Consider the following 25,735-nt stretch of genomic DNA (forward strand, 5'->3'; position numbering starts at 1 on the left):
TAATATCACAAGAAGCACTAATGAGAAGATCATAAGGAACAATATAAGGTATAGCGTCTGCTTGAGTGAGGAAATAATGTAGAGAGAGAAAATCTACATAGTTAGAAACGTGAAGAGGGAGGATTCAGTTATGAAGAGTGAGACGGTTACCGATTATAACTGAAACAATGTCTGGTGGTTTTGGGGCCTTAGGGTTTGTTTGAGGGAATAAAGAAAGACGAAGTGAGAGGAATGATGGAGGTAGACAGTGGTGGGTTTCCATATGAGCATCTTTTGGGGATTTACCAAAGTATGCATTAGGGTAATAATTTCGGAACCTCATGTAAGTATTGACCAAGAGTAATATGTGGGACTTGTTCACGTTTCCACTTGAATCTCGAACCGTAACCAAACCATTGATAACTTTTTCTACCTCCGGAACAGAAATAATTTTGTTATATTTATTGTGAACTTCTTCTTTAATGCCATCGTATGGATTATCAACCTCAAACTCATCGAATTTAATTTGTTCAAGAGTTTCTTCTTCTTTTTCTAAAGAAAAAGGCGATGTGAAAAATAATTGATGAGGAAAAATTTTATGATTCGAAACAACTAATTCTTCTCCCGGAATTATATACGAATCAAATAAATTGTCGGATATTGTGTTATCCAATTGGATCTCTTCTTCCTTATCCGTCTCATCGAAATTTTCTTCCTCCATTATTGAAAAACTATGATTTTTTTTTATCAAGAACCTCTCCTTCAATATCTTCGATCTTAGTGATTGAAGTAACTTCGGAAAATTGTCTTCTTGATTCAATTTTCGTTTCGACACATGGCAAATACTCATCGAGAGGAAGAAAACCATACCTGAGGATGCTTTTCAACGTCGTCCAATCGTCTATGAATTGTTTACCTTGGTCAATGAGTCTCCATTGCATTGCATTGAAATCTGTGTAGATTCTTTCGGACATATGTTGTTCAACCAAAAAAACCTTATCTTTGTCATGAACTTCTTGATTTTTAAACCAATCTTCCATGCGTTGAATCCATAAATTTATATGGAATTGACCTTCGAAGAGTGGAATTTTAGAAACTTGATGAATTTTTCTTTCATCCTTCCGATCCATATAAAATTGAATTGTATCTCTAATTGGATCCCAACATAAACGTGGAAAATTTTTCCAACATTCAAGAGGAGATGTATCCATCGATATTTTTATTGTATATTTTTTTTTGTGAGAAAAAAAAAATTCCAGAATTTTGATGGCTCTGAATACCACTTGATGTAGACGCAGCGGAATCAAAATAAGAACAATAAAATAAACGAAGAACTGTAAAGAAAACGATAAATAAACTAAAACTTGATTAACTTCAATGGTTTTTCTCTTCAATATGAATATCAAAATAGACTAGACCTCCTTTTATAGGATAATAGACTTTCCTAGATAGATTCAAACTAGGATTCCTAAATACTTAAAACATAGAAACTTCTAAAGAAAAGAAATACCAATTTACGGTAACTTCCTAATCCTATACTAACTAGGACCACTATTGTGGCCGATCGGGATGTGGGCACGCGTGGACGTGGGCACGCGTGGACGTGGGCACGCGTGGACGTGGGCCCACGTGTTATGCGCCTGCATCAGTTGGGTACCCATTGTTCTTCTCTAAGATGTATCAATGGTTTGAAATACCCTAGAAGATGTCATAAACTGACTTTAGGTGTTGCTACCAAACAGGTCAGCATGAGAAACAATGGTGGTAGTGTTGGTAATGATGGACTTGGAGATGATGAAGATTATGAGGTTCACTATCAAGAGAGAATTAGTTCAAGCGGTTTGTGAAGATGAAGATTGTGGCAGTGGTTGTATGGGTCGGAGAAGATGAAGACTATGATGATGATGATGGTGGTGCAGTTGATGAAGGGTAATGGTTGTCTGTGGTTGATGAAGTTGATTAATGGAAGAAAGAAGAAGGTAATGAGGTGGATATTAAAATGTAAATAATGAAATTTTGTCCTGATTTACATGTGTGATTCGAACAACTGTCATTTTACTAGAACTTAACGTTTTCCACCAACGAGTGAGTGCAAATCAAAAGTTTCAAAAACGGAGGTATAGTCCTAATATCGATATAAAAGTGAGTGTCAATGTTGGGCATTTTGTCATGGTTCACATGTGTGATTCGCACAACTGAGGTTCAACATTTTCTGTTACGTGGGGGTGTAAATCATTTTTTTTTTAAGAAAACGGAGATATAGTTCTAATATGGATATAATAATGGGGGTCAACTCAAAATCTCCCAATAAAAAACTCAAAACCTAATCCATATTGTTGACAAAAGATTCTTTATTTCATTTCTAATCATAGCTAACCGATAAACTTGAGAGAAAAGATATTAAGAAATTTTCCAAATAAAAACTATAAATATAAAATCTAAGAGAACCCCACAAAAATTTATCATCAATTCTTTAAACCCTTTTCATTTCACTTCCTCTCTTACATCAAAACCCTTTTTTTTTTTTTTCCTATTTTTCACCTTTTCACAAAATTACAGACAGCTACCATGGCTGTTGCTCTTAGATCAAAACCCTTTCAAGAAGCAAATTTAAGATCAATTTTTCTGTCAAGGTATTTCGTTTTGAATCATATCCATGTTGGTAGAATACCCAGTTTGCATAATAATTGCAGAAGCAAATGGGATGATTTCTTGACCAAAACCCTTTATTGTCTCAATTCATTCAAATTGGTTTCTCTTCAAGGAGACCTTGTCGATAAGGGTTTTACTTCTTCTACTACTAATACTAGTGGGAATTTAGCTAATCGGAGAGTTTTACTAGATTCTGATAAAAAACGGATTGGGGAAGTGAAAAAAGAATATTGGGTTGATTTGAAGTCATATAGTGGGGAACCACCGGAGGTATGGCAACCAAATGGAGAAGGTAGTAAAGTTCGGTGGGAATCTCCGGATGGGTATCGGGTTGCTGGAGGTGGAGGAGGACCAGAATCCGGCGGTGGCAGTGGGGGTGGCGATGGGTTTGGATCGAATTCAAAAGATGAGTGTTGGGGTGGAGCAAACATGGGGAAGGAATTACCTTCACCAAAAGAGATATGTAAAGGACTTGACAAGTTTGTAATTGGACAGGAACAAGCAAAGAAGGTACTTTCTATAAGTTAGGTTGATTTCCTGGTTGCATCTTTACTTCAATATTTTGTCATCTTTGTTAGCATTTCATCATGATTTTGTTATATTCAAGTGAACCCATTTATAGAATCACAAAGAGAAACTTGTCTTTGATAGTTATAGATCAAATTAAAACCCGGGAATTTAGAAATTCTAGGGTGTGAATTTACTCTATGGTATAGCAATAATCTCAAGATATGTAAATTAGTAAATGGAAGATTTTTGTAGTGGGGAAGTTAAAAAAAAATCGGATTGGATTCGAAGGGGTGATTTTATTCTTGTTTTTGGCAATAATTAGTTTGTAAGTCTCACTTGTTCAAGAGTTTTGAGGATATTCAAACTCCCTTCCTGCCTATGAGGACTAGAGTGGTGTGTAACTTTCTGAGTACTTGGTATTTCTGCTGAATCCAGGTGTTGTCGGTTGCAGTTTACAATCATTACAAAAGAATCTACTGTGAGTCTTCACAGAAGTGGTTAGTTCTATGCCTCTTTCAGTATTGATATCTCACCAAAATGCTTTAAGGGTTTTTTTTTCTCGATGAAAACTGGTATAGTTTATTATGAATCTATGATATTAGACCCTAATTTTAAATACGCAAATTGATAGGCGCGCACGAAATTATGGAGCTACTCTGGAAGATTTTGATTCAGTGGAGCTAGAGAAAAGTAACGTTCTTCTAATGGGTCCAACAGGCTCAGGTGTCTACTGATACTAATTTCATATTCTGAATTGGCGAGAAAAGTTTACTATCTGATCGTTCGTATATATGACTTAGACCATTTTATTTGTTAAGCATTTCGCATAAATACGTTCAGAATCTGGTTCTTGAGTTAATTTTCTTAGAATGTTATCTTAATCAATCCACTAGTTCCATAAGAACAAAATTGTTGTTGTTTCCCTAATGAATGAAGTCCTAGCTTGTGTGGCATGTATACTTATGGCCATGTAATATTTGGTTGAAGGACAGGGAAGACATTACTTGCAAAAACCTTGGCACGCTTTGTGAACGTTCCCTTTGTTATTGCCGATGCAACAACATTAACTCAGGCAAGTATTACAATTTTAAACATGATTACTTTTCTTTAGAACACTGGAAAGATGATTTTATTAGGAGATCGGTAACTGCTGTTAGTCTATTGTAACATTTGTTAGGTAGGACTTGTCTCCCGAAAAGGGTAACAGAATTTCCGTAAAAATACATCGTTGCAGGAAAGAAATTGACTGATGAAATATGTGTATCTGCAGGCAGGATACGTCGGGGAAGACGTTGAATCTGTACTACACAAGCTTCTAGTGGTAATTCTCAAGCCTCTGTCTTATGGATATAATCTAGGTCTCCATTTGGCGTTCTTCGTGCTTGATATTCTCTAAATTATCATGTCACGTTCTTCCTAACATTTTATTTTCTTGAGTGTAAAGGGAACTGTGAAGAGTCTTAAGGGATGTATGCTACATGAAACTAGCTTGTGCTATCTCATTCGCCTGATAATTTTGATTTCCTTGTATCTGTCAGGTTGCCGACTATAACGTGGCAGCTGCTCAGCAAGGCATTGTCTACATTGACGAAGTTGATAAGATCACTAAGAAGGTACTCTAGCACCTTTTGTTGGTTGTGAAATATGATTCTACTCTTATCATTAATCATTTATTTGTTCTCATATATGGGTTTTTTTTTATTTGGTGCAGGCTGAGAGTGTTAACATTAGTAGAGATGTTTCTGGAGAGGGTGTTCAGCAAGCATTGCTAAAAATGCTGGAGGGGACAGTAAGTATATTTGAACATATTCAATATAACACAGTAGTTTTAGTTTATTGTGATGTCGTAATGGCTGTACTGAGGTGATACAAACTCACAATTTGTCTGTCACATGGAGACTGTTTAGGGGCATTTACATCCCACATAAAACAATGCGTCGCACACCAAACAGTTCGCAGCAAAAGGCCTAAACACACACACACATATAAATCAATAAATGTATATTTTTGGCTTAGTTATAAGAGCATCTACACACACACACACACACACACACACACACACATATAAATCAATAAATGTATATTTTTGGCTTAGTTATAAGAGCATCTACTTTTACTTACTCTTTGTTTTGGATCAACCGTTGTTACATAATTGTCAAAATATGTCTGACTCATGTGGTGTTCAATGGTCTTAACACGATTTCTCCCTAATACAGGCAAGATCTTTACATACTTTATGTAGTTCAGATCGTGTAGCCATGTAGGTTGACCTTCAGAGCCATGTTAGGAAACTTTACTCATTTTAGGTTCAGAAGAATTAAATATTGTTCTTGGGGTTTATAAAATAGTGATTTTAATTGCTTCCATTCTCAAATTTTGTGTCTTGATCCAGGTCGTCAATGTCCCAGAGAAGGGAGCTCGAAAGCATCCTCGAGGTGATAACATTCAGGTATTTAATATTGGTATATTGAGGCGACAAGATTTACTTGTTATAAAATGACACCTATTTATCAGTGAAGTCATATACAAACTTCATATTGATAATGAACTCGTGTTACACATAGGAAGAGTTGATCATTCACATTCTTATTTTTCTTCACAGGTCGATACGAAGGATATTCTTTTCATATGCGGGGGTGCATTTACTGGCTTAGAGAAGACAATCTCAGAAAGGTTGTGTGGTTATTATTCAAAAAACCCTTTTCCTGCAAATATAATTTTTTTACATGAACATTTTTCATGAGCTACTATTTTAACAAAATCTGCAATTTTATGGTTACTTAATGTATTCAAAGTAGGGCCTTTGTAATGGAAATTGTGTAAACTAAATTGCACTTCATTTCTTCAGACGGCAGGATTCTTCTTTAGGGTTTGGAGCACCAGTTCGAGCCAACATGAGCAGTGGCGTGACAGATGCTACCATCACCTCTCATTTGCTCGAAACAGTAAGTACAAACAGAAGAGAGAAAATACTTAATTATTTTGTATATGTCGTGTACCATAATAATACTTTTAGCATTATTATTGGCTGCATTATTTCAGAGATTCGCTTATAATGTGAACTTCTTTGTCTGAAAGGTTGAAAGTAGTGATCTTGTTGCATACGGTTTGATACCGGAGTTTGTTGGACGTTTTCCGATCCTTGTTAGTTTATCCTCTCTCAATGAAGATCAACTTGTTCAGGTAGTTCTTATTAACAATTATCTCAAAATTAAATTCAATTGTACAAGTTTCAAAAATGACAGAAGTCTTCCACATAAATATATAGGAATTAAGATCAAAGTAGTAGGAAAGATTTTTGCTGTTAGGAAAACTTCTACCCTATTGGAGAATATCTGAGTTTTCCGCACCTTATTTCTTTCATCGCAGGTTCTTACAGAGCCAAAAAATGCTCTAGGCAAACAATACAAAAAGATGTTCCAAATGAATGATGTAAGTTTATCTTAAAATTATGCTCCAAATTTTAAGCCTCTCTTGAATTATAGTGAATCTGCATTAAGAGATATAGTAGATCCGATGGTCGTAACGAGATTTGTGATTACTCTTTATTGATTTGAGTTTCTAATTTTATTAGGTCAAGCTGCACTTCACAAAAGATGCTTTGAGACTTATTGCTCGAAAGGCAATGGCTAAAAATACAGGCGCTCGCGGCTTACGATCCATATTGGAAAGTATTTTGATGGACGCCATGTATGAGGTACGCTCCTCTTCTCTCCTCGATTCTATAAATCAAGTTACGAAGGATTCAATTTGATCCAACTAACCAAGTTCCATTTTGCTATACCATAGTTGGTTACCCTAGACTTTTAATACGTTTTATGTATCAATCAAGTACATGCCTCACAAAACCGTATTGAAAAACGGCGTAGCTTCAGAGGTATTATTAGTGTCAAATATTGATTGGTATCGCAACTCAGGAAATCCCAATGTGGGGCATGACCATGTACTTCTTAATTATTAAGTCATTTACTTTCCCACAATTTTAATTTCTATCAGTTTTTTCCATGTTATAAAAAATGGAGCATTAACCCTAAACTAGTTTCCTAACATAATTGTGTGCAAGTATTACCCAAGATAAAGAATCTCAAATTTTACCCTTTGAAGTGACTCCAAGTATCTGAAACGGGAGAAAAAAATGCTAAACAAGACCATATCCTTTTTACATTGCTTAATAGTAGTTGAATGGTTGTAGATTCCAGACGTGAGAACAGGAGAAGATAAAATAGATGCTGTTGTGGTCAATGAAGAAGCCGTTGGATCTGCTAACCGACGGGGGCTTGGAGCTAAAATCCTTTACGGTGATGGTGCATTAGATCGTTACCTCTCTGAAGAAAAACCGAAGGACTCTCAGGTACAAATCGGTTAAATTCTGTATCAAATACTCTTCACACTCGTGTTTGATCTGTGGAATGGGCCTCGTCATATTAGTGAGAGAGACTTCTGTTTCTTTTACCGCGCAGGCGATTGATGGCTCTGAAGGAGAGTCAGAGGTGGAAGCAACAGATCTTCCTTCAATTGTTGCTAGCATGTAAAAAAGTTGCGAGGTTAGCACGTGATCTCAACCTTGTAATATATTTACTAGACTGCTACAAACTCATATTCTGATCAATATGGTGAAACGATCTACACTTTTTATGCATCCCTAATGATTCTTTTCTTTTTCATTTACGATTAGATTATAAAAAATGGGTGTCGGTTAGCAATGTGAAGCGATGGCATTGATTGAAGAACGTATTCGAATGTGAAGTGAAGGTAGAAGATTAGTATGGTATTTCAATGTAAAGAATGATAGAAACAGAATTTTAACACCATATAGTTTCTTCCTTCTGGTGATAATCTTTTGGTTATGAACATCAAAAAATGAGATCATACTGCAGACAGAGTGGGGGTGTCTAAGAAGGTAAGCTATCTCTTAATAAAAGACATTATGTCATTAACTATTATAGAGCACTCAAGTTGCAAACATCATTGAACGTTTTGATTGATGATAAATGTTGGATTTAGACTACAGAGTAAGAAACCAACCATAGCTGATTACAGAAACTCGTTGCAGGTAGAAATCGATCATGGTCTCTCTCTCTCTACAATTTCATCGCAAGCGATATTTCCAATAGTAATGCAAGTCAAGCACAGTTGACTTATGTGACTTCTATTTAATTGGGGGACACAACTGCAAAGAATCAAACACTAAAATAAGAATTAACCTAATCATAAAACAAAGGCGAGAGCTTTTCGATGTGGAAGAAAAATCTCAATAGAGGAAGAATAAACCTCCCAAATTTGTTGCAACTTTGTCCAACTGTCTAATTTTTTGTATATGTTTTGTGGGATTCCCACAAACCCAGAGCATGGTAATGAGCCTTGTCGTTGTGATAAACAAAAATCCTAGATATTGAGCTCCAGTTGTTTACCAAAATCTAAGATGTTCACCGCTATTCAACGAAAGTTCATATATAAGATTCAAGAAAAAAAAAATCTAGCATATTGAAATTTTACGTTTGAACAAAAAAATCGATCGCCACGGATGTATTTATTTGCTTGATTTTATCATCTCCATCCATGTTATTCATCTCTCAACAAAAAAAAGATCATGTTATTCATCACTTTCTCTTTATAAAGAGTTAGTAACTAGAAAAGAAGAAGAATAAGAAGAAACAAATCTATGATTTATTAAAAGATTAAAAAGGACTTATCATTAATTTCTTAGAAGTCACTTAAAAATGTAATATGTTCGTGTCCTATAATTTTTTTTTTTTTTCGTATAAAATTTCTACTTCTTTGTAATTTCTTAAAATTTTGTGTACATAAGATTTTTATTTGTCCGTATAGACAACAAAAAATGGATAAGGAAGACCTCTAGATCTTCTCAGATTTGGGTCTAGGGTAAGATAAAAAAAAATATTGATGGTGTAAAAGATAGTAATAAAATCAAAACCTGACTGGGTTTCGATCCGAACCCAGTAAGTTCATAGTTCATAGTTCCCAGTTACTAACAAGGAATAAGATTCATCATAACTTGTGGTTGATTTACTAAACCTAAAATGTCTTGAAAAATGTCTGGTTACATATTATCCAATCCCTATTCTCCAGCTGAACTTCAAAATTCATAACTCTGGGATTCAAGCAGGAAATTACCCACCTATTCTCTCCAGCTAAACTTCATAGTATTCATCAATGTATACTGCAAAAAAGGATTCATATTAGGCAACCAAGCACCGGGACATTGAGAGTTTTCCCATTCTATTGTTCTAAGTGCATTAAGTACTGGGACGTATATATAGACTCCTCTCGATCACCAAGTTATGCGTCTCCGAACTTTACATCAATTTACACTTAACCACCAGTATCCCAACCTAGGTTACTTCTGACTGAATTTACTGTGAAAGCTTCATACTCTATCAGGACAATGTAGAAAAGAAACAATGAAAAATGTAGGAAATGGGCTGCATTCAGTAATATGGGATCATCGTGTTTCCTTCTTCTGCTGGGCAGCCTCAACATATTGCTCGGCGAGCTTCTTAACCTTCTCACCTTCCTTGATTAGAAAATTTGCGTTCTTGTCTTTTGAGTGGTATCTCATTACTTTCTCTGTTGTTTTAGTTACTGCATATCGATATTGTTCTGCTGTAATAACACCACTCTTGCATAATGGCCTGATATGTTCCTTGATGTAAGTTTCAACCTGGCAAGAGAAGTTTTCAATTAACAAACAAATGAAAGAAGCTTCTGCAGATGCTTCGTGTAAACACATTCGGCGAACACTTCTAAAGAGGTTTATTTCAATTAAAATAAATGTTGTCCTACTATAATTCTCACTTAAACTCTCAAATTTACCAAAACGTAATATATTCAATCAAAATTTAGAAAAACAAGGGTGGTACGCATCAATCTCACTAAGGAACTATGTTGAAAAAGGCGGCAACGGGGACTAGTCGCCAGACCCGGGACTAGGAGTAGTCGTTAATAGTCGTATTTAGGCGGGACTAGTCGTATAATATTAATATATAATGTTTTTTTTATATGTAATTACATACATGCATATAAACCATAAAATAAGTTAATTATGAGTATAATATCAACAAAAATCATACAATAAACCATAAAATCAGTTCATTACGAGTATAATATCAACCTTAAACCCTAAAATAACCTCATTATGAGTATAAAACAGTACAAATCATACCCTAAACCCTAAAATATCAACCTTAAACTCCATTATAAGTATCAAACACTAAAAAACAAACCCTAAACCCTAAAATCAGTCCATATTATGAGTATAAATCATTATAAATTAACCATAACAAGTCAAACCTAATTGTTATAAACATTAATGAAGTATAACAACTCAAACTTAACATTAAAATCAGTGTATATAGAAAAAAAAACTCAACTAATGATTTCTAGAGAGAGAAAGAGCTGTAAAAAGAAAAAATGGAGAAGATAGAGAGAGAAACTTAATTGGAATCAAGTTTGGAGAAGAAAATAGCTTGAAAAAGTGCTTCAATGATGGTTGCTTGGTGTTTGGAGAAGAGGGAAGAAGATAAGATGGAAGAACCCTAGACTTTCTCGGTTTGGAGAATGAAAAAAAAAAAAAAAAAAGACCTGCTACTATAAAGCCCGACTGGCCCGACTAGTCGACCCGACCCTAGTCGGGCCGAGTCGGGGCTTATTTATAATAAGTCCCGACTAGGGGTCTGGTCCCTAGTCGTAGGGGTGAACATCGGTTGGATAACCGACTTTTTCGGTCAATCCAAAGTCCAAACCGAAGGGTTCGGTTTTTTCAAATCTAAATCCGAACCAATCCATTCATGGTTTGGTTCGGTTACCGATCCGAACTATGCATGAACGGTTTGGATCGGTTGGATAACCGAACCACCTGTGATATTTTACCATATATAAAATTTTGCACTTTTGACTTAAAAACGTGGAACTAACTTAACTATTGAATTAAGCTACAACTCTTCACGCCATTACTTCTGTTACACGTGCATTAAACTACGATATTAACAAACATGGAACTAACTTAACTATTAAATCTCAACCGTTCATCATTCATATCATTTATATTTATATATATAATATATAAAAAAATAACAGTAAATGGTTTGGTTCGGTTTGTTCGGTTATCCGTCAACCAAATCCATAAACCGATCCAAACCACTCGGTTTTGCCATTTTAACATCCGAACCAATCCGGAATACTATTGGATCGGTATCCAAACCGTTGAAATCTGTTTGGATCGGATTGGATCGGTCGGTTTGGATACTAAATGAACACCCCTACCTAGTCGAGGCGCCACAATGGCGACTGGGGACTAGTCTGGGACTAGTCTAGGACTAGTCCCGACTTTTTCAACATAGCTAAGGAATGACATTGTTTCCATTGTTCTGAACTTCTGATGAAGTGCACTGCCTACTTATGCAATTAATCTTCTCTTTCGATTTTTTTTTTTTTGAAAACTTTGAATTAATAATTAATCTTCTCTTTCGATTTTGTGTTCTTTACAGTTTTAATATGAAGCAAATCCTATTTAATGGTTTTCATCCTTAATATTTTTATAAAGTGTAGTACATGTATCTCCCTAGATCTTGGTCAAATGGCGTTGACCACCTAAAATTGTTAGTAATTAATCAAAATCACAAACTAATCCTCGTCTTTGACTAAAAAATACTTTTACTCTGTAACAAAGATGTTCAAACTAAAGTCTAATGGGTATTTCAAGTCAAAGAAGAATCATGTTCTATTGGTAAAATCGACCCAAGGATCATACCTAATAATTTTATTTTCAAGATTGTGGTGCCAAAATAGGAACATTGGGTGCAGAAAGTGACCATCGGCTTAAATTATCAAAAACCTATGGTTATGGCTACAAGTAGTAGTAAATTCTCGAACTGATAAGAATGAGATTCTGTCTTTACCTTTTTGGATATGGAATGAATGATCTCACTTCGCTTGTTCTCGTTGACTTTCTTGTCCTTCAGTTGGTTGTTCTTGTTCCCTGTGGAATGCTTTGGTGAGTTCTCTCCACCAGAAGATTCACATTGAGCAGTGCACCCACCATTTCCACCCCCTAATAATATATTTTCTGCGCAGCTCTCAGTCTCAGAACCGAAACCAGCTTTACTTGATGTATGAGTTGCATTCTCTTCAATATCTCTGTCTTTTGATCCGATCAATTTACCTTGTTCAGGTAACTTTAGTTCCGGAAGCTTTATAGCCAGAGCTTCTTTCTCACCACCATATAATTCTTCATATTCAGCCAAAGAAAGCTCTCCATCTATCTCACCTTGCAACGGTTCTTGTGTAGGACAATGAGAATTTGTTTTAACATTCAATTCTGAACTTCCTAAGTCAGCATCTTTATGCTCATCTGGTGCTTTCACAGTTTCACTACTGTCAAGATCTTTCGTGTCTGGAGCATTGTCTACTTTTTCCATGTTGAGGGTAGAAAATACCACCTTCATTTTCAGATCACCTTCCTCTGATTGTGGTTTGGACAAATTCAAGATGTTAGTACCTAAAAGATTATCATCTTCCAAGTCATACTCAAAATCTCCATATATATCTAATTCTGGATGAGAATCCATATCAAACACATTTTCTGGTCCTTCTTCATTCCGGGGTCTATCATGATCGAGGTCCTTTGTAATGCGATATGGACTATTCGAAGGGGAATCAGATATAAGGCCCGCCAGTTTTAATGCTTCTTCCACGGATGGATCAGAGCCTTCTGGTTCAGGTTTGGTGTTTTCAAAACAAGGTGATGGAGCAGAGGCTTCTTCTGGTGGAGGTTCTGTCTTAGGTTTGCTGTTCTTTACATGTTGATGTAAGACCTGAGAACAGAGATTTACATATACTAGCTTGCTGTTTGACTTATCCGCTGCATCCTTTTCGATATTAACTGCATCTGCAACAGCCAACTCTGTTTCAGCCGTTCTCCGTATAACAGGGAGATTTGAGTTCTTCAAGAAGTGCTCAGTCATGCGATAAAGTTGTGCCTGTATGGAAGGTGATATGTTAATACTGTATACAACAGATAATCTGTTAATGAATTGATGTATAATACATTCCAAAAGGAAAATAAACAAAAGAAGACCGACAAACCATATGTAGTGTCGAAGTATGAAGAAGATGCATGCAATTAAGAGAACTTATTCGCATTAATTTTGGAAAAGAAATGACAAATGGACTGAGAAAAATGTATTTAGGAAGGCCCAAAAAGCTACATGACATCGACATTGGTATGGATATAGGTACCTGACAGAGATGCGAGGTATGGGATACGAGTGGAGGAAGGCCAAAACAGCGAGAAGGCCCAGTGTATTTCCTTTTCTTATTGCTGACTGTTGAGTTCCTTCAATTATTCTCACAATTTTTCACTTTCTTATCAACTACTGTTTACAGTATACAAAACTAACTTAAGAGTGGTTTTATGGTCTTGACATGATTTTGTACAAGTACATACGAGATGTTCACACAATATATTATACACAAAATTGGAAAAAAGTAGTTGTGCCAGTTAAATCAGTAAATTGCCATTTTCATACCTGCCTAACTGACACAGGGACCTTGTTATGACGACATTGTGCAAGTATAGGTCTCATGTCTGCTGGTAATTGTGCCTGCTCAAATCCACAAAATGAATCTCAGAATCAATTTGAATAAAAAAAAATGAAATGGTGCATATGTAGAACTTAAAGCTTCAACGTAGGAAGATGAATTCACATACTACTAGAGGATAATTTCCTTTGAGCGTACTGCTTTCGCCCTGCACTACTTGAGTTGAATCTCTTTCTATCACCGCTGTCTTTCTCGCAAGAACCTCCAAAGCCCATTTCTTTTTGTCAACCTTTGCATCAGAGTTACCTGCCTTCTCATTCAACGTTTGAGCCTTCATTTTAAAACCATCTGTAGATTTCTTACCACCAGCTTCGACTTTTAAGTTTGAAATGTTCTTTTTTCTTTTATCATCAATTGAAGGACCACTAACTGCTGATGAATTCTTATGGATTTGCGCAGGAGTTTGGCCCACTTTATTTTCACTAGTCCTTTTTGGAACTTCTTTTGAAGCAGTTTCATTGTTAGCAATACCTGTAAGATCTGAGACAGGCTTGATATCATCCCTCCTTGGGAAAACCGATGTATCCGCAAGATACAATCGATTAAGAATCGAACTTTTAACTTCACCTTCGGGTTCATAATCCACCTCTGAGCTATCTGATTTCTTCCTTAGAAGGTCAAGAACTGACGTAAGAGTGTCAACTTTTTCAGATTTGGACATTCTCGTACACCGATGCTTCCAAAACTCAATTTCCCAATCTCTGTCCCATGCACGTCTCCGCCTTCCATTTGTATTTCCATAAATTTTCTTTGTTAGGTTCTCACGAGCCTTACCTTTCTGCAGCATTGACTTCTTCACTCTTAGAACCGAAGGATTTAACCTTTTAATTGACTCTGGTTCAGTTCGACGTACCCCAATTGCAGCCCTAAATGCTTCGAGTAGCTTAGGGTCAAGCATGTTCGTGCTTAAATCTTTTGCCTCTTTGTTGCGAACTGCTTCTCTGATTTGTTTCCTCAGTCCCTCAACCATCATTTTTGACGATTCATCCTCTTCGGCCCTACGCATGATCTTTTTTACTCTTAAACCACCTGCTCCATTTTCTCTTACATTTCTGGATTTGTCTGCAGAACTTGAGCATGATACCCCACCAAAAGGTCTACAATTGATCCCTTGAACGATATCTCTCAATTGGTCGTCTTCAGAAACTGCCGCAGTACTGGAACATTTCCGGGTACCTTCTTTTACCGAACTCCTAACCGCAAACCTCGAAGTAGTTTTCTTGAGTTCTCTAGAAAATTTGGCTTTCTTTGTAGTAACCCCGGTTTCCATCTTCCTGCTGATTTCTCCTTTCTGACGTTCAGAATCTTCCTTAACATCAATTTGATCCCTAGCAGATTTCCAGACGCATAAAAGAGTTATATTTGAATAAGCTACATGCAGTTAACAATCAATTTAATGAATGCATGAAGAACAAGTAGGAGAAGCTAGAGAGTTAGCCATAATTTCAACGAATACAAAACGCAAGTGCTATTAACATTAACGATACTCACCTGGGACTCGTAGCCTTTCTCTTTGCACGACTACACCCGACATTATCTTCATTAATATCAGGTTCCACCTTGATGACTAAAAAATAGAAATTGGAATAAGGGCAAGAGAGAAACAAACTAATAGTGTACTAACTGTTTCTATACTGAATAGCTCATGTAACTAATTTGCTGAAAAGGGAAAGAACTGATATTGTACACTCCCACTTCTATACCTGGTAAAGAAGATTCATTAGAAGGTTTAGGTTGCACAATATCTCGAGCTACGTGACTTTCAGTTGTATCAATGTCATCGTCAACTTGAAGAATGCCAAAAAGAAACAGAAAGTGGGTCAGGAAGTTCAAATACAAAAAGCATCATTACTTTACATACGTTTATAGTTATCAGAGTCTAAGTCATGCCTAGTATTGTCTCTTTTAAGTACAAACATGCATACCTATGTCACTATTTGTACTTGGTTTGAATTAGTATTGCAGTAAAAGCGTAAAGCTGGTGGAAGTGTTTGTAACCGTATTTAGGACAATGAATACATGCACCCTCATTTGAAAAAATAAATGTAAGCTAACTACGAGTTAGTTAATATGGTTGGACTTAAACAGACCCTCGCAAACGATGCCTAACTGGGATGTTAATATTGCAGAAGCTCAAGGCATAACTAGTGAAGCCTAGAATAGAAAAGTTTCAGACTCCAATATTACCTGGTAAAGCAGATTGCAGCGATAATCCAAGACCTAGGTCAAGTTTCGTTTCATTTTCAAATTGTTCACTTCCAATGAGTGCTTTATCAGACAACCAACCAGAAGAATCTTTCGATCCATCTAGATCACGTATAACAGGTTTATCTCGCGATAAGGAAAGTGCTAGAGATGTTTCATGTTGATCAATGTCTGATTGAACATTAACACAGGGCAGTGCTTCCACAGAAGGACTATAAGCGCTGATATATGACAAAAAAGTTTCAGTTCTCCCATCTTCATTAGTTGCTAGAGCTGATATATCCTTTTTAGAGGGTTCTTCACTCTCCTGTTTTCTTTCAACTGCGGAGATAACAACAGCGGTTTCTCCAGCGTCAGGAACGGATACAGACACCTTTGTGGACAAAGCAATCTCAAGTGAACAATCGTGACTGGCAATTTCTGAAGCCCCTTCTAATCTCAGTGGAATTTCATCATTTACACACCTAAAAATAGAACAAAAGAAGATTTTCCTTACTTAACAGAAATGATGAAGTTTTTGTGACAACACTGAAATTTCTATCTTTTTTCGTTACAAAATACAAGATCCAATAATTCTACATGAGGTGCATAGAGATGAGCGAAGGGATATATCCTACATAAGAAATTAGTAAGATCAGATATTGTACCAGAGTTAGATATTAATTCCCGTTAGCATTACCTTGGACATAACCACGAATTTTCAGATGTGTCTTCTGTATCAAATCCTACACAAAAAGCATGGTACCTGTCATCATATAATCAGGAAATATTCATTAAGAAAGTTACAAATAAAGGGCATAACAAGAAATAGTGGAGTTATGTACCCATTATTACGTGCAATTTTAAAAGGTACTGAAAAACAAGAGCCTGTGGGGCTTGAAGGAAGCCAAAATGTTTAATCCGTCTAGCTTTGACAGTTCTGACTTTGCCGGCTTTCCATTGTAAAACCGAACAAACCTTAGTGAAGCTAATTTCTAAAATAACCTACAAAACTATATTATTCTTAAAACTCAAGCAAAGACAATAAAAGAGATGATTGAGTTTTGAGACGAATAAGTAATGACACAAATCAGTTTGTCTAATTCTCTGACCCCTAATTTCCCCTCCTTCGGGACTTCCAATAAGTTCTGAAACCATAACAAAGTAGGTTCACATGGAATACTTAACTCCTGTTATCCAACTGAAAGGATCAATCTAATGAATAAAAGACACCTCAATTCATAAGTTTAACTAATTAGAATGAACAAAAGACTTATAACAGAAACTGACTGCTGGTAATGATATTTTGGCCTATATTTTTCAGTTACTCTAACGATCGTCCGAAGAAGTACAATTACCATAAATCACAAGAATCACAGGCAATTGAAGTATCAAGATTTGGATCTTCCTCAGTCGTTACAACTCCACTTCTTATTTTGCAGCCATCTCCATCCAAACAGATAACTGCCTGCAAGGTATTACACATTTAAGAATTAGATGCTACAGACCTGTAACAATAAAAAAAGGCCGAAAAAATAACTATAGTCAATGGTAAAATTACATTTTCATCAATGTAGTATGATGGAAATGAAAGAGTATTATTCTTCCCCTGAATACTCCAATCTTCATCTCTGCAAGCACAAAGAATTATAGAAAATGCAATTAGTGAAGATGAATTGAAAGTAGCTACATTTTTTTTGAAGTAAATTGTAGCTAAAAAATGCCCACAAATTTCGTGGAAGCCTCTTAGAGACTGATGCTCCTAGCAGTGCCAACCTCGATAGGATAGTTAGCAATGCATTATGAGTTTGCTTTCTGCTTGACTATTTTTTTAAAGGTGAAGTAAATATCCTAGAATTTTACAAAGAAAGTAAAACATGAAGTGAAATGCTAATGTTATAGTAAATTTGTGATATGGTACAAACATAATAAAGTTTAGTAAAACAGAAGAAGAGCACAATCTGAAATTCTCCAACTCTGTGATGTTGAGGATGAGGATGAGGATTTAATCACACAACTACCTTATCAGTGCGATAGACGGGTGACATTGACACGACAGTACTTATTCGTCCAAATGCAAAAGTAATACAGGAATTATGTGAATTAATTCACGAAAGGGTTTCTGGTCAAACCGGACTGGCACCCGTAGGAAAGATGCACAAATATCTATTCACTTAAACACTGTAATTGAAGTTAGGGATGGATGACAGTGACCCATCACCCATGACCCATGTTGTGGGTATGTGTACATAAACATGCAAGATTAGCATAGCGATAATGTGACGCAAGTGACACAAGGCGTGCAAGGTTTTCCTTCAAATGAACTGAAACCCCTATTATAGATGTAGAACATAATTAAAAACACCTACCCAGTAAGCAAGTCATCGTCAACCTTTCCGCTTCCAATCGTGTCATATACCTTTTCTTATACAACAACATAAATAATAGAACTTAGTTATCGGGCTACATTATCCTATCAACTGCTTTAAAAATCATTTTACTTAATAATTTGAATTGCTAAGTTTTATAGGTTAAAAAAGCATACACACTTTACACACTTGAAGTGTCTATATAATAGATGGATACTTACTGGAACACACGTGATCAAATGAAATTCCTTCTGACAAAGCGGACACAGACTTGTGATTGTAGCCCAATTATCAATGCATACAAAACAAAACCTGAAATGCAGAACCTTCTCCATCAAAACCGAAATAGTAATTTGAATGGCTTCAGTAGCACACCTAAAAAAAGATTCTATACGGTTCTTTCGCCTTCAATCATTCAACCATGTCAGAAAATAAATAAATAGAGTATATGAATGAAACTGCTAGCAACATACCAATGCTGGCAGCAGTCTAGAACCCCTCTGTCTATGACAACATCCATGCATATTCCACAACTCTCATGCTCAAAAGAAGTGGAGTCCTGCAAAAGACAAACAACAACTCTAAGGAGAGACTATGAAAAAGTTTGAATCAAGATTGAGAAAAGCACTACATTAGCAAACCATAGAGATATTTATTTGAAAAATGTGCTCTGATGGATAGCCTCTATTTTATAAGTATTTATCAACTTTATGAAGTACCCAATGCTACGAAAAATAAAATCTTTTACTGAGGTGATCGGGTCGGACTGCCCAAACATGATCTCCATCATCTTCCTCCTCTTCTTACTATCTCCAAAAGTTATGTCATTTATAAACATCGCCACATGAAAAAAATGATGTTCATGATTTTTCACACTTTTCAACTGAGTCAATCACATTGGGAAACAAAACTTCCACGAGCGAATGAACAAAAAAATCTATCGTTTAAAACTTTAGGGGAGCAATGTTCAAGTGTACCAATAGTTAATATGTTTGTACTTTGTAGTTGGTACCCATTTTCTAAATCAGGATGGATGTCGTCACAAATGCACCAAACTTTAAGAAATGGACTTTTAACTCTATACATGCATTTGCTAAACACGAAAAATGAAATATTGGGTATTCGGATATTAAGAGCACAACTATACCATCTTCAAGAAAATTAAAATTAAACAGAAATTGAACCGTTACAGAACTGTTAGAGCTTACTATATCACCCATGGTTTCAAAATTAGAATCTTCGAGCAAGCCATTTGTGTCTAGTTCCACCTCCATCTCGTCAGCCAAGGAAGAATAGTCTTCAGCTACCAACTGACCGATTTACAATAAAATTCAGTACATCAAGAATCAAGACTAACCAATAATTTTACCTATCAGAACAGCAAAGCACTAAAGGGAATTCATAACCAATTTCTTGAAGAACAATAAAAACACTTCCTTTCCATAGGGACGAATTGAAACCTCGAAAAAAAAAAATCTACCCACCATGTAATTTCCTTTTTCCGGAATGGGTTATATATAATTTACTGTATACGTACTAAAAATTCTAGGGTTTACTGAAATTTCACACATTGCATTCAATTATATTAACAACAGTATATGGTTTGAAATAAAATGTTTTTTTTTCTTTAAACAGATCAATCTGTGTAAATACGAAGATAACTTGGTAGAATAATACGAAATTTAAGGAAAAAATCGGAACTATTTTTACAACAATTAGTACAATAAAGAGAAGGAAAATTATGTTCAGATTTGATTGATGAATCGGGCACAAACCTCCATGTCTTCTCTATCACGAGAGAGAGAGAGAGAGAGATGATGATTCTGGTTAAGGAGCGTCGGGTGATTACAGGTTTAAGAGGAAGAGGATTCCGATGTTTCTTTTTTCCATGAGAGTTCGAGTTAGGAGGAACAGTGGAAGCACGTACATCCCCCACACAATCACTGATTTTTTTTTTTTTTTTTTTGAGAAATCGACTAAGACCGATGTTAGAGCATCTCCACACCGGGCCTGTCTTAGGTCGAAAAAACTATTTTTTCACCCAAAGTTTCAGTCTCAGAGCCTCAAATATTCAGCTCCAACCCCAGCCTATCTCTTGAGGCCGAAAATTTAAAAATGAAATTTCTCAATTTACTTAAAAAATTCAATTAAAAAACATTGATTACAACTAATAATTAATTAAAAATTTAAAAATATTTAAATACGACTAAACAGGCTTGTAGAAACTCTTGTTGAACCCATAGGACCTTTTGTTGAACCCGTACAGCTTCCGACAAAGTTGTTGCTCTCTGTTGGGATTCTTTTTTTTTCTCTCAACATGCCTCATTCTGAGTTTTTGAAGCAGTAGAATGTGTGGATGGTTCTCCAACTCTTGCATTTGCTTTTGCTTGTGTTACGGCCAATTGGTCTTTCCTCCAATGGATTGGTATTAGAATCTCTTTTGCAGGATGTTGACTCTCGTGGCATGTCTTCCATCCACTTGTTGTGTGTCATCAAAATTTTGTAAACATGTTGGAATCTAAAGCCTTTTCCTTGGTGATTTTTTTATACATGTCAAGTGCTTTTTTTAACTGAAATAAACAAAATATATTTTAAGTATATATTATGAAGTGAAAAGATAGAAAAAAAATAGGAATTATAAAGTTTGAAACAATTACCCGGTCATAATCGTTTTCCCCGCTTTTAGAAACTTTATTTACTAGCCTCAAAGTAGATATAAAACTTTGACATTCAGAGCTTATCTCACTGAAACAAGATTTACAACTTCTAAGTGTGCGTTGATACTTTGCACTCGCATTATATTCATCTGATATTTTTTGCCAAAATACTTTATATTTTTGACAACTTCCGACAACCGCATCAAATGTGATTTTCAAATAACTTAGCAAGTAAAATATCTTCATCCGGCTTATACGATTCCCGTTCAGTTATCTTTGTTGAAGGCGTACCCCTTCGTGCACAGAAGAATCCTCAAATACTTCATAATCATCAACCATAATTGAGCCGACGGATAAGTAGAATTAGGGGACAACATTTCCATATAATGTTGGCCGTCGAATTCGTTAGTATCTAGTGGATCCATAAGAAGATCGAATGAAAAATATAGAAAAAACTTGAAAGAGATTAAGGAGATAAAGAAATTGAAAGAGTACAGAGATAGAAATTGAGAGAGATAGACAAGTGAGAGTGAGATGAAATGACATTGGGTTCAACCCCTATAAATAGGGGTTGAACCCATTTCCAGCCGTTGGATTTGCTCCAACGGCTGAGAGGGGTCCCCAACGGTCATGTTGGGGACGCTTCAGTCGCCCCTAATGTCAGGGGAGACTGAAGCAGTCGGTTGGGGATCCGCCCCAACCGACTTTGGCTGGATAGCCGGGCTGAGGCCAAAATTTTGGAATTTTGGCCTCAGCCCGGCTAGGACTGGATTTGCTCTTAGTATTTTTTTTTTTTTGAAATACCTATGTTAGTCTTTACTATGTCTACTCTACACTAGAGAAAGGGTAACAATTGGTCCTATATTAAAGAAAGAGATACTATAGAATATATATAATTAAGACAATTATAAAAGTTCTTTAGGGTTAAAACCGCAAAGCATCATTGTTGAGGCACCAAAACAGAAGAGGAAAGAGTGCGCCAACGTGTTGCAAAAATTAACGCATCATTTATATAGTGGAAATGCATCATTTATATGGTGTTGAGATAGAGGGGGATTCGAGGGTCTTGGTTATCCTCCTATCCGACGATTCCGCTACGATCTCATGGAGATTAACACATGAGATCAAACTGCTACGTGTTAAAGCTCGGGAAAGACGTGTGAAGCTCACCCATTGTACTAAAAGTGCAAATTCAGCCCCCATAATTAACTTATGAGGCATTAGTCCCTGCGACTGACTAGATTTATTTGTTGTTAACTCCTGTTGTCCTTTATATTTCTTTGTGTATTGGACGATTTTATGCGATTTATGGAATCAAACGTTAAAAAAAACGTGTTGCAATCGCGAGGGCAAAATCATTTTGCAGATGTAGCGATCTGAGCTTTATACGTAAGTTGTCGACGTGTTTCACTAGACGCTACGGGATTTCACCATCTGTCTCAGCTGGATATCCAACCATTGATTTGGAATCGCTTTCCAATATAAAGCTAGACGGTCCTAATTCTTCAGCTAGTTTTATTCCCATTTCAAACCCCAACATCTCATAGCAAAGAGGAGAAACCGTCGGGATTCTTTTAACCACAAATCTAAGTACATTTCCGAGATGATTTCGAGCTACCACCGATGTCGAAGCTACTATGAACTTAAAGGAGCCATCAATGTTTATCTTTATGACATCCAAAGGAGGAGGAAGCCAGAAGTTGCGAAGTTCATCTGGGAGTATATTAGGGTTTGTCGATATATAAATCGAAGATCTCATCTCCTGTCGTACTTATTGGGGTTTATAGTCACCTAGTGTTCTAAGCGAAATCTCAGACATCTAATACTAGCTACAAGGATCACATGCATAAACTAAAGATGAACTAGAATGGGATAGAAGTTCACCTCAAACGCTTTCCATCGAACTAAATTTATTGCCTTTATCCGAAGATCAGAACTCCAAATTGGAGCTCGTCTACTTGAGACACCCGAGCAAACAACTTGATCTCCCGCATTTAGAGTGACCTTATTCGGAGGTTGAGATGGATAACAGTTCTTCTTGTGATCAGATAAATAGTTTGAGAGTTTTTTTCTCTAATTCTTACTCCCTCCCCTTGATGTTGCAGGGGTAGGTTTTCTCTATATAAAATTTCGCACCTTTTATGTTCCTAATAATGTCTTTATATAGAAACCCTAAAGTCAGAGTCATAACCGAAATAAGGATCACATAAAAGATAAGACTCGGAATCCGATTCTGAGTGGGATTTCCAGATGGGAGTTGTCCAATCTGGATCACCCTTTAGTGGTTTGGCCCTGGGCGGCAATGACATGATCGACCCCTTCCACTTCATCTGGGGCCTCCCTTATGGGTCCAATTTTTTCTATCTTTCTCCAGATCTTATATGGACCTTTTGGACCTATCAAATTGAATCTAATCTAACCATTTACTTTTTCCTGCCACTCTTTGGTGTAACCCGTTGTAGGATCTAGTCGAAGTTAGTCGCGAATCATTAGATTGATTCGACGATTGTAGTTGGCTTTTAGCTACGCATTATCATCCCTAAATCGATCGGACTTGACGATCTTCTGGATATAGTCATCTTTGTCCTATCTGACAAATTGAGCGCATTGTCATCTTGATCGAAGTACATCTCCTTCAGTACTAGCCACCAACACCGTGAAGATCCAACCGTTTTGAGCGAAAGATCGTTTTATTTCAACCTTTCCACCATTACCACAAGAGATAAGTGTACTAAAACCATAGATTTCTCATGCTATTTCCTAGATTAAGTATATGTTTCAGATTACCAATCGGATCTTGATCTAGATGTATGAGTGGTTCAGATAACAATTCTCGAAAAGTAGGACATATACCAAATAAATGAAAAATAGTTTCTAATTCTCCTGTGTCACACATCCTACATGTTTTGTTTACTAAATTATTGTGCTTTCCGAGATTTACTAGAGTTACTAGGCTATTGCGGATCAGTTTCCAAATAAAGATTTGTATTCTTGGGTCATGTCTGTGTGTTTCCAAAATTTGGACCATGGAAATTCCTGTATAGACGGGTTTAACATGGGTATAGATTTAGGGTTAATTCCGTTTTAGCCCCCGATTTGTGACCAACTGGCCGTTTTGGCCCCTAATTGTGTCCGGCAGTTCGTTTTGGCCCCAAAAAATTCCTAAATGGCCCCAAATTTTTTCAACCTCCCAATTCTACCCCCATGGCATTTCTGTAATTATTTTTTTTTTCTTTTTCTTTGTCCACCTCATCTAACAATTGACACATCACTCTGTCCACCTCACCCTTCTTCTCCGACGAAAGGTTGCCGGCCGGAATAAAAAATTCCGGCCGGCCACCTTTACCAAAATACTTTTTTTTTTTTCATTTCTCTCTCTTCTTCATCTCCTTCTTTCTCTCTCTTCTTCATCTTCTTTCTTTACCTCTCTCTCTCTAACCCTTCTCTCTCTCTCTATTCCGCCCCTTCGCCGGATTATAAAGAGAGAGAGAAGGGTTAGAGAGAGAGAGAGGTAAAGAAAGAAGATGAAGAAGAGAGAGAAAGAAGGAGATGAAGAAGAGAGAGAAATGAAAAAAAAATATATATATATATATATTTTGGTAAAGGTGGCCGGCCGGAATTTTTTATTCCGGCCGGCAACCTTTCGCCGGAGAAGAAGGGTGAGGTGGACAGAGTGATGTGTCAATTGTTAGATGAGGTGGACAAAGAAAAAGAAAAAAAAAATAATTACAGAAATGCCATGGGGTAGAATTGGGAGGTTGAAAAAATTTGGGGCCATTTAGGAATTTTTTGGGGCCAAAACGAACTGCCGGACACAATTAGGGGCCAAAACGGCCAGTTGGTCACAAATCGGGGGCTAAAACAGAATTAACCCATAGATTTAATAGAAGAATAATACGATTTGGTCAAAAATTTGCCACTAGATGTAACAGTCCATAAGATTGTGTCATGGTGTCTTTCGCAATGGATTTCAATCTTTTTTTATTTGAAAAGGTTGATGAGAGAGATTGGAGATGAGAAATCTAACAAAAAGAATATGAGGGGGAGATAAAATAAAAGAAAAATAATTCATAAACACCTCCATCAGTAGAGACCAATGAAAGTAAAAAAAAAAAAAATAGATGAATACAGCAGATAATGGTGGACAAGAAACATAAAGAAAAAATTACAAATAAAAAGGTATATAAATTAAATGGTATCTTTAAAAATGCAAAAAAAGTTAATAGTCAGTAAATGAAAACGTAAAAAAAAAAGTATTTGGGCAAAAATGAAAACTAGTCATAAAATAGGGGTTATTTGAGAAATAACATAAAAAAGCTTCCGGAAGATTTTATAGGCAATGCTCAAACTTGTTAAAGGAAAGCTTGCTAAAGGCAATTCCTAAAATGGTTAAAAGCAATTTATACAAAGAAGGCAATGACTCAACTAATGTTTGACGTAACGGCACAATTGACGCCATTAGGTCGTCGTCGACCGGTGACCATAACAAAAGAAAACCTTTCTTTTTTATTTCTCCTTCCTTTTATTTATTCTTCCATCTCCGGTGAAAGGTAAACAGTCGCCGACTGGAGATCTCTGGTCGACGACTTTATTTTTCTTCCTCCTCCTTCCTCCTCTTCCTTCTTCATCTTTCTCCTTCTTTCTTTTTCTCCCTTCTCTGATGTCTCTGTACTATCTCTCTCTAACATTGTGGAGATTTTATAAGCAATGCCTAAAGTTGTTATAGACAATGTAATTTGCAACATCGACTTGGTCAATTCCTTA

At 36.2% G+C, this 25,735-nt stretch overlaps 2 protein-coding genes across 4 annotated transcripts; one reads left to right on the forward strand and one right to left on the reverse strand.

Annotated features, from left to right (window-relative positions):
- Window positions 1–2,314: 2,314 nt before the first annotated feature.
- Window positions 2,315–8,557, forward strand: CLPX (CLP protease regulatory subunit X). Of its 2 annotated transcripts, XR_015223509.1 has the most exons (17): window positions 2,315–3,141; window positions 3,577–3,638; window positions 3,773–3,864; window positions 4,134–4,217; window positions 4,416–4,462; window positions 4,680–4,754; window positions 4,853–4,930; window positions 5,534–5,590; window positions 5,744–5,814; window positions 5,990–6,086; window positions 6,220–6,324; window positions 6,511–6,573; window positions 6,716–6,838; window positions 7,334–7,492; window positions 7,602–7,685; window positions 7,817–8,041; window positions 8,195–8,557. XR_015223509.1 is itself a non-coding variant. In XM_086635240.1 (16 exons), exons 1-15 carry the CDS (start codon window positions 2,548–2,550, stop codon window positions 7,671–7,673), a joined length of 1,779 nt encoding a protein of 592 aa, XP_086491366.1. In that variant the 5' UTR covers window positions 2,315–2,547; the 3' UTR covers window positions 7,674–7,685; window positions 7,817–8,091. The 2 variants fall into 2 exon arrangements, 1 of the variants encoding a protein (XP_086491366.1); XM_086635240.1 differs by lacking the exon at window positions 8,195–8,557 and having other exon boundaries at window positions 7,817–8,091.
- Window positions 8,558–9,146: 589 nt separating this feature from the next.
- On the reverse strand, window positions 9,147–20,399 carry LOC147544870 (RING/U-box protein). 2 transcript variants are annotated; one of them, XM_086635241.1, is made up of 15 exons: window positions 20,090–20,399; window positions 19,523–19,624; window positions 18,788–18,873; window positions 18,536–18,626; window positions 18,315–18,364; window positions 17,507–17,576; window positions 17,304–17,413; window positions 16,646–16,711; window positions 15,949–16,430; window positions 15,465–15,548; window positions 15,253–15,328; window positions 13,871–15,089; window positions 13,689–13,763; window positions 12,060–13,139; window positions 9,147–9,823 (listed from the first exon to the last, which is right to left on the reverse strand). In XM_086635241.1, exons 1-15 carry the CDS (start codon window positions 20,093–20,095, stop codon window positions 9,605–9,607), a joined length of 3,816 nt encoding a protein of 1,271 aa, XP_086491367.1. In that variant the 5' UTR covers window positions 20,096–20,399; the 3' UTR covers window positions 9,147–9,604. The 2 variants fall into 2 exon arrangements, with proteins under 2 accessions (XP_086491367.1, XP_086491368.1); XM_086635242.1 differs by lacking the exons at window positions 17,304–17,413; window positions 17,507–17,576; window positions 18,315–18,364; ... (2 more) ...; window positions 19,523–19,624; window positions 20,090–20,399 and adding an exon at window positions 16,791–16,888 and having other exon boundaries at window positions 16,646–16,691.
- Window positions 20,400–25,735: the final 5,336 nt, after the last annotated feature.

Source organism: Eschscholzia californica, unplaced genomic scaffold (assembly GCF_041429995.1).
Source record: "Eschscholzia californica isolate CP2 unplaced genomic scaffold, dmEscCali1.0.p SCAF_4, whole genome shotgun sequence".
NCBI lineage: Eukaryota > Viridiplantae > Streptophyta > Magnoliopsida > Ranunculales > Papaveraceae > Eschscholzia > Eschscholzia californica.

What these genes read in the sequence shown, in the direction of transcription:
- LOC147544870 (XM_086635241.1), bottom strand. An exon ending in TTGAAACCATGGGTGATATA is followed by an intron (nt 18,874 to 19,522) that starts GTAAGCTCTAAC and finishes TGTCTTTTGCAG; the next exon opens with GACTCCACTTCTTTTGAGCA. An exon ending in CTAGACTGCTGCCAGCATTG is followed by an intron (nt 18,627 to 18,787) that starts GTATGTTGCTAG and finishes TCTGCATTTCAG; the next exon opens with GTTTTGTTTTGTATGCATTG.
- CLPX (XM_086635240.1), top strand. Translation starts at nt 2,548, where the DNA reads ATGGCTGTTGCTCTTAGATCAAAACCCTTTCAAGAAGCAAATTTAAGA. An exon ending in GACAGGAACAAGCAAAGAAG is followed by an intron (nt 3,142 to 3,576) that starts GTACTTTCTATA and finishes TGCTGAATCCAG; the next exon opens with GTGTTGTCGGTTGCAGTTTA. An exon ending in ATGAAGATCAACTTGTTCAG is followed by an intron (nt 6,325 to 6,510) that starts GTAGTTCTTATT and finishes CTTTCATCGCAG; the next exon opens with GTTCTTACAGAGCCAAAAAA.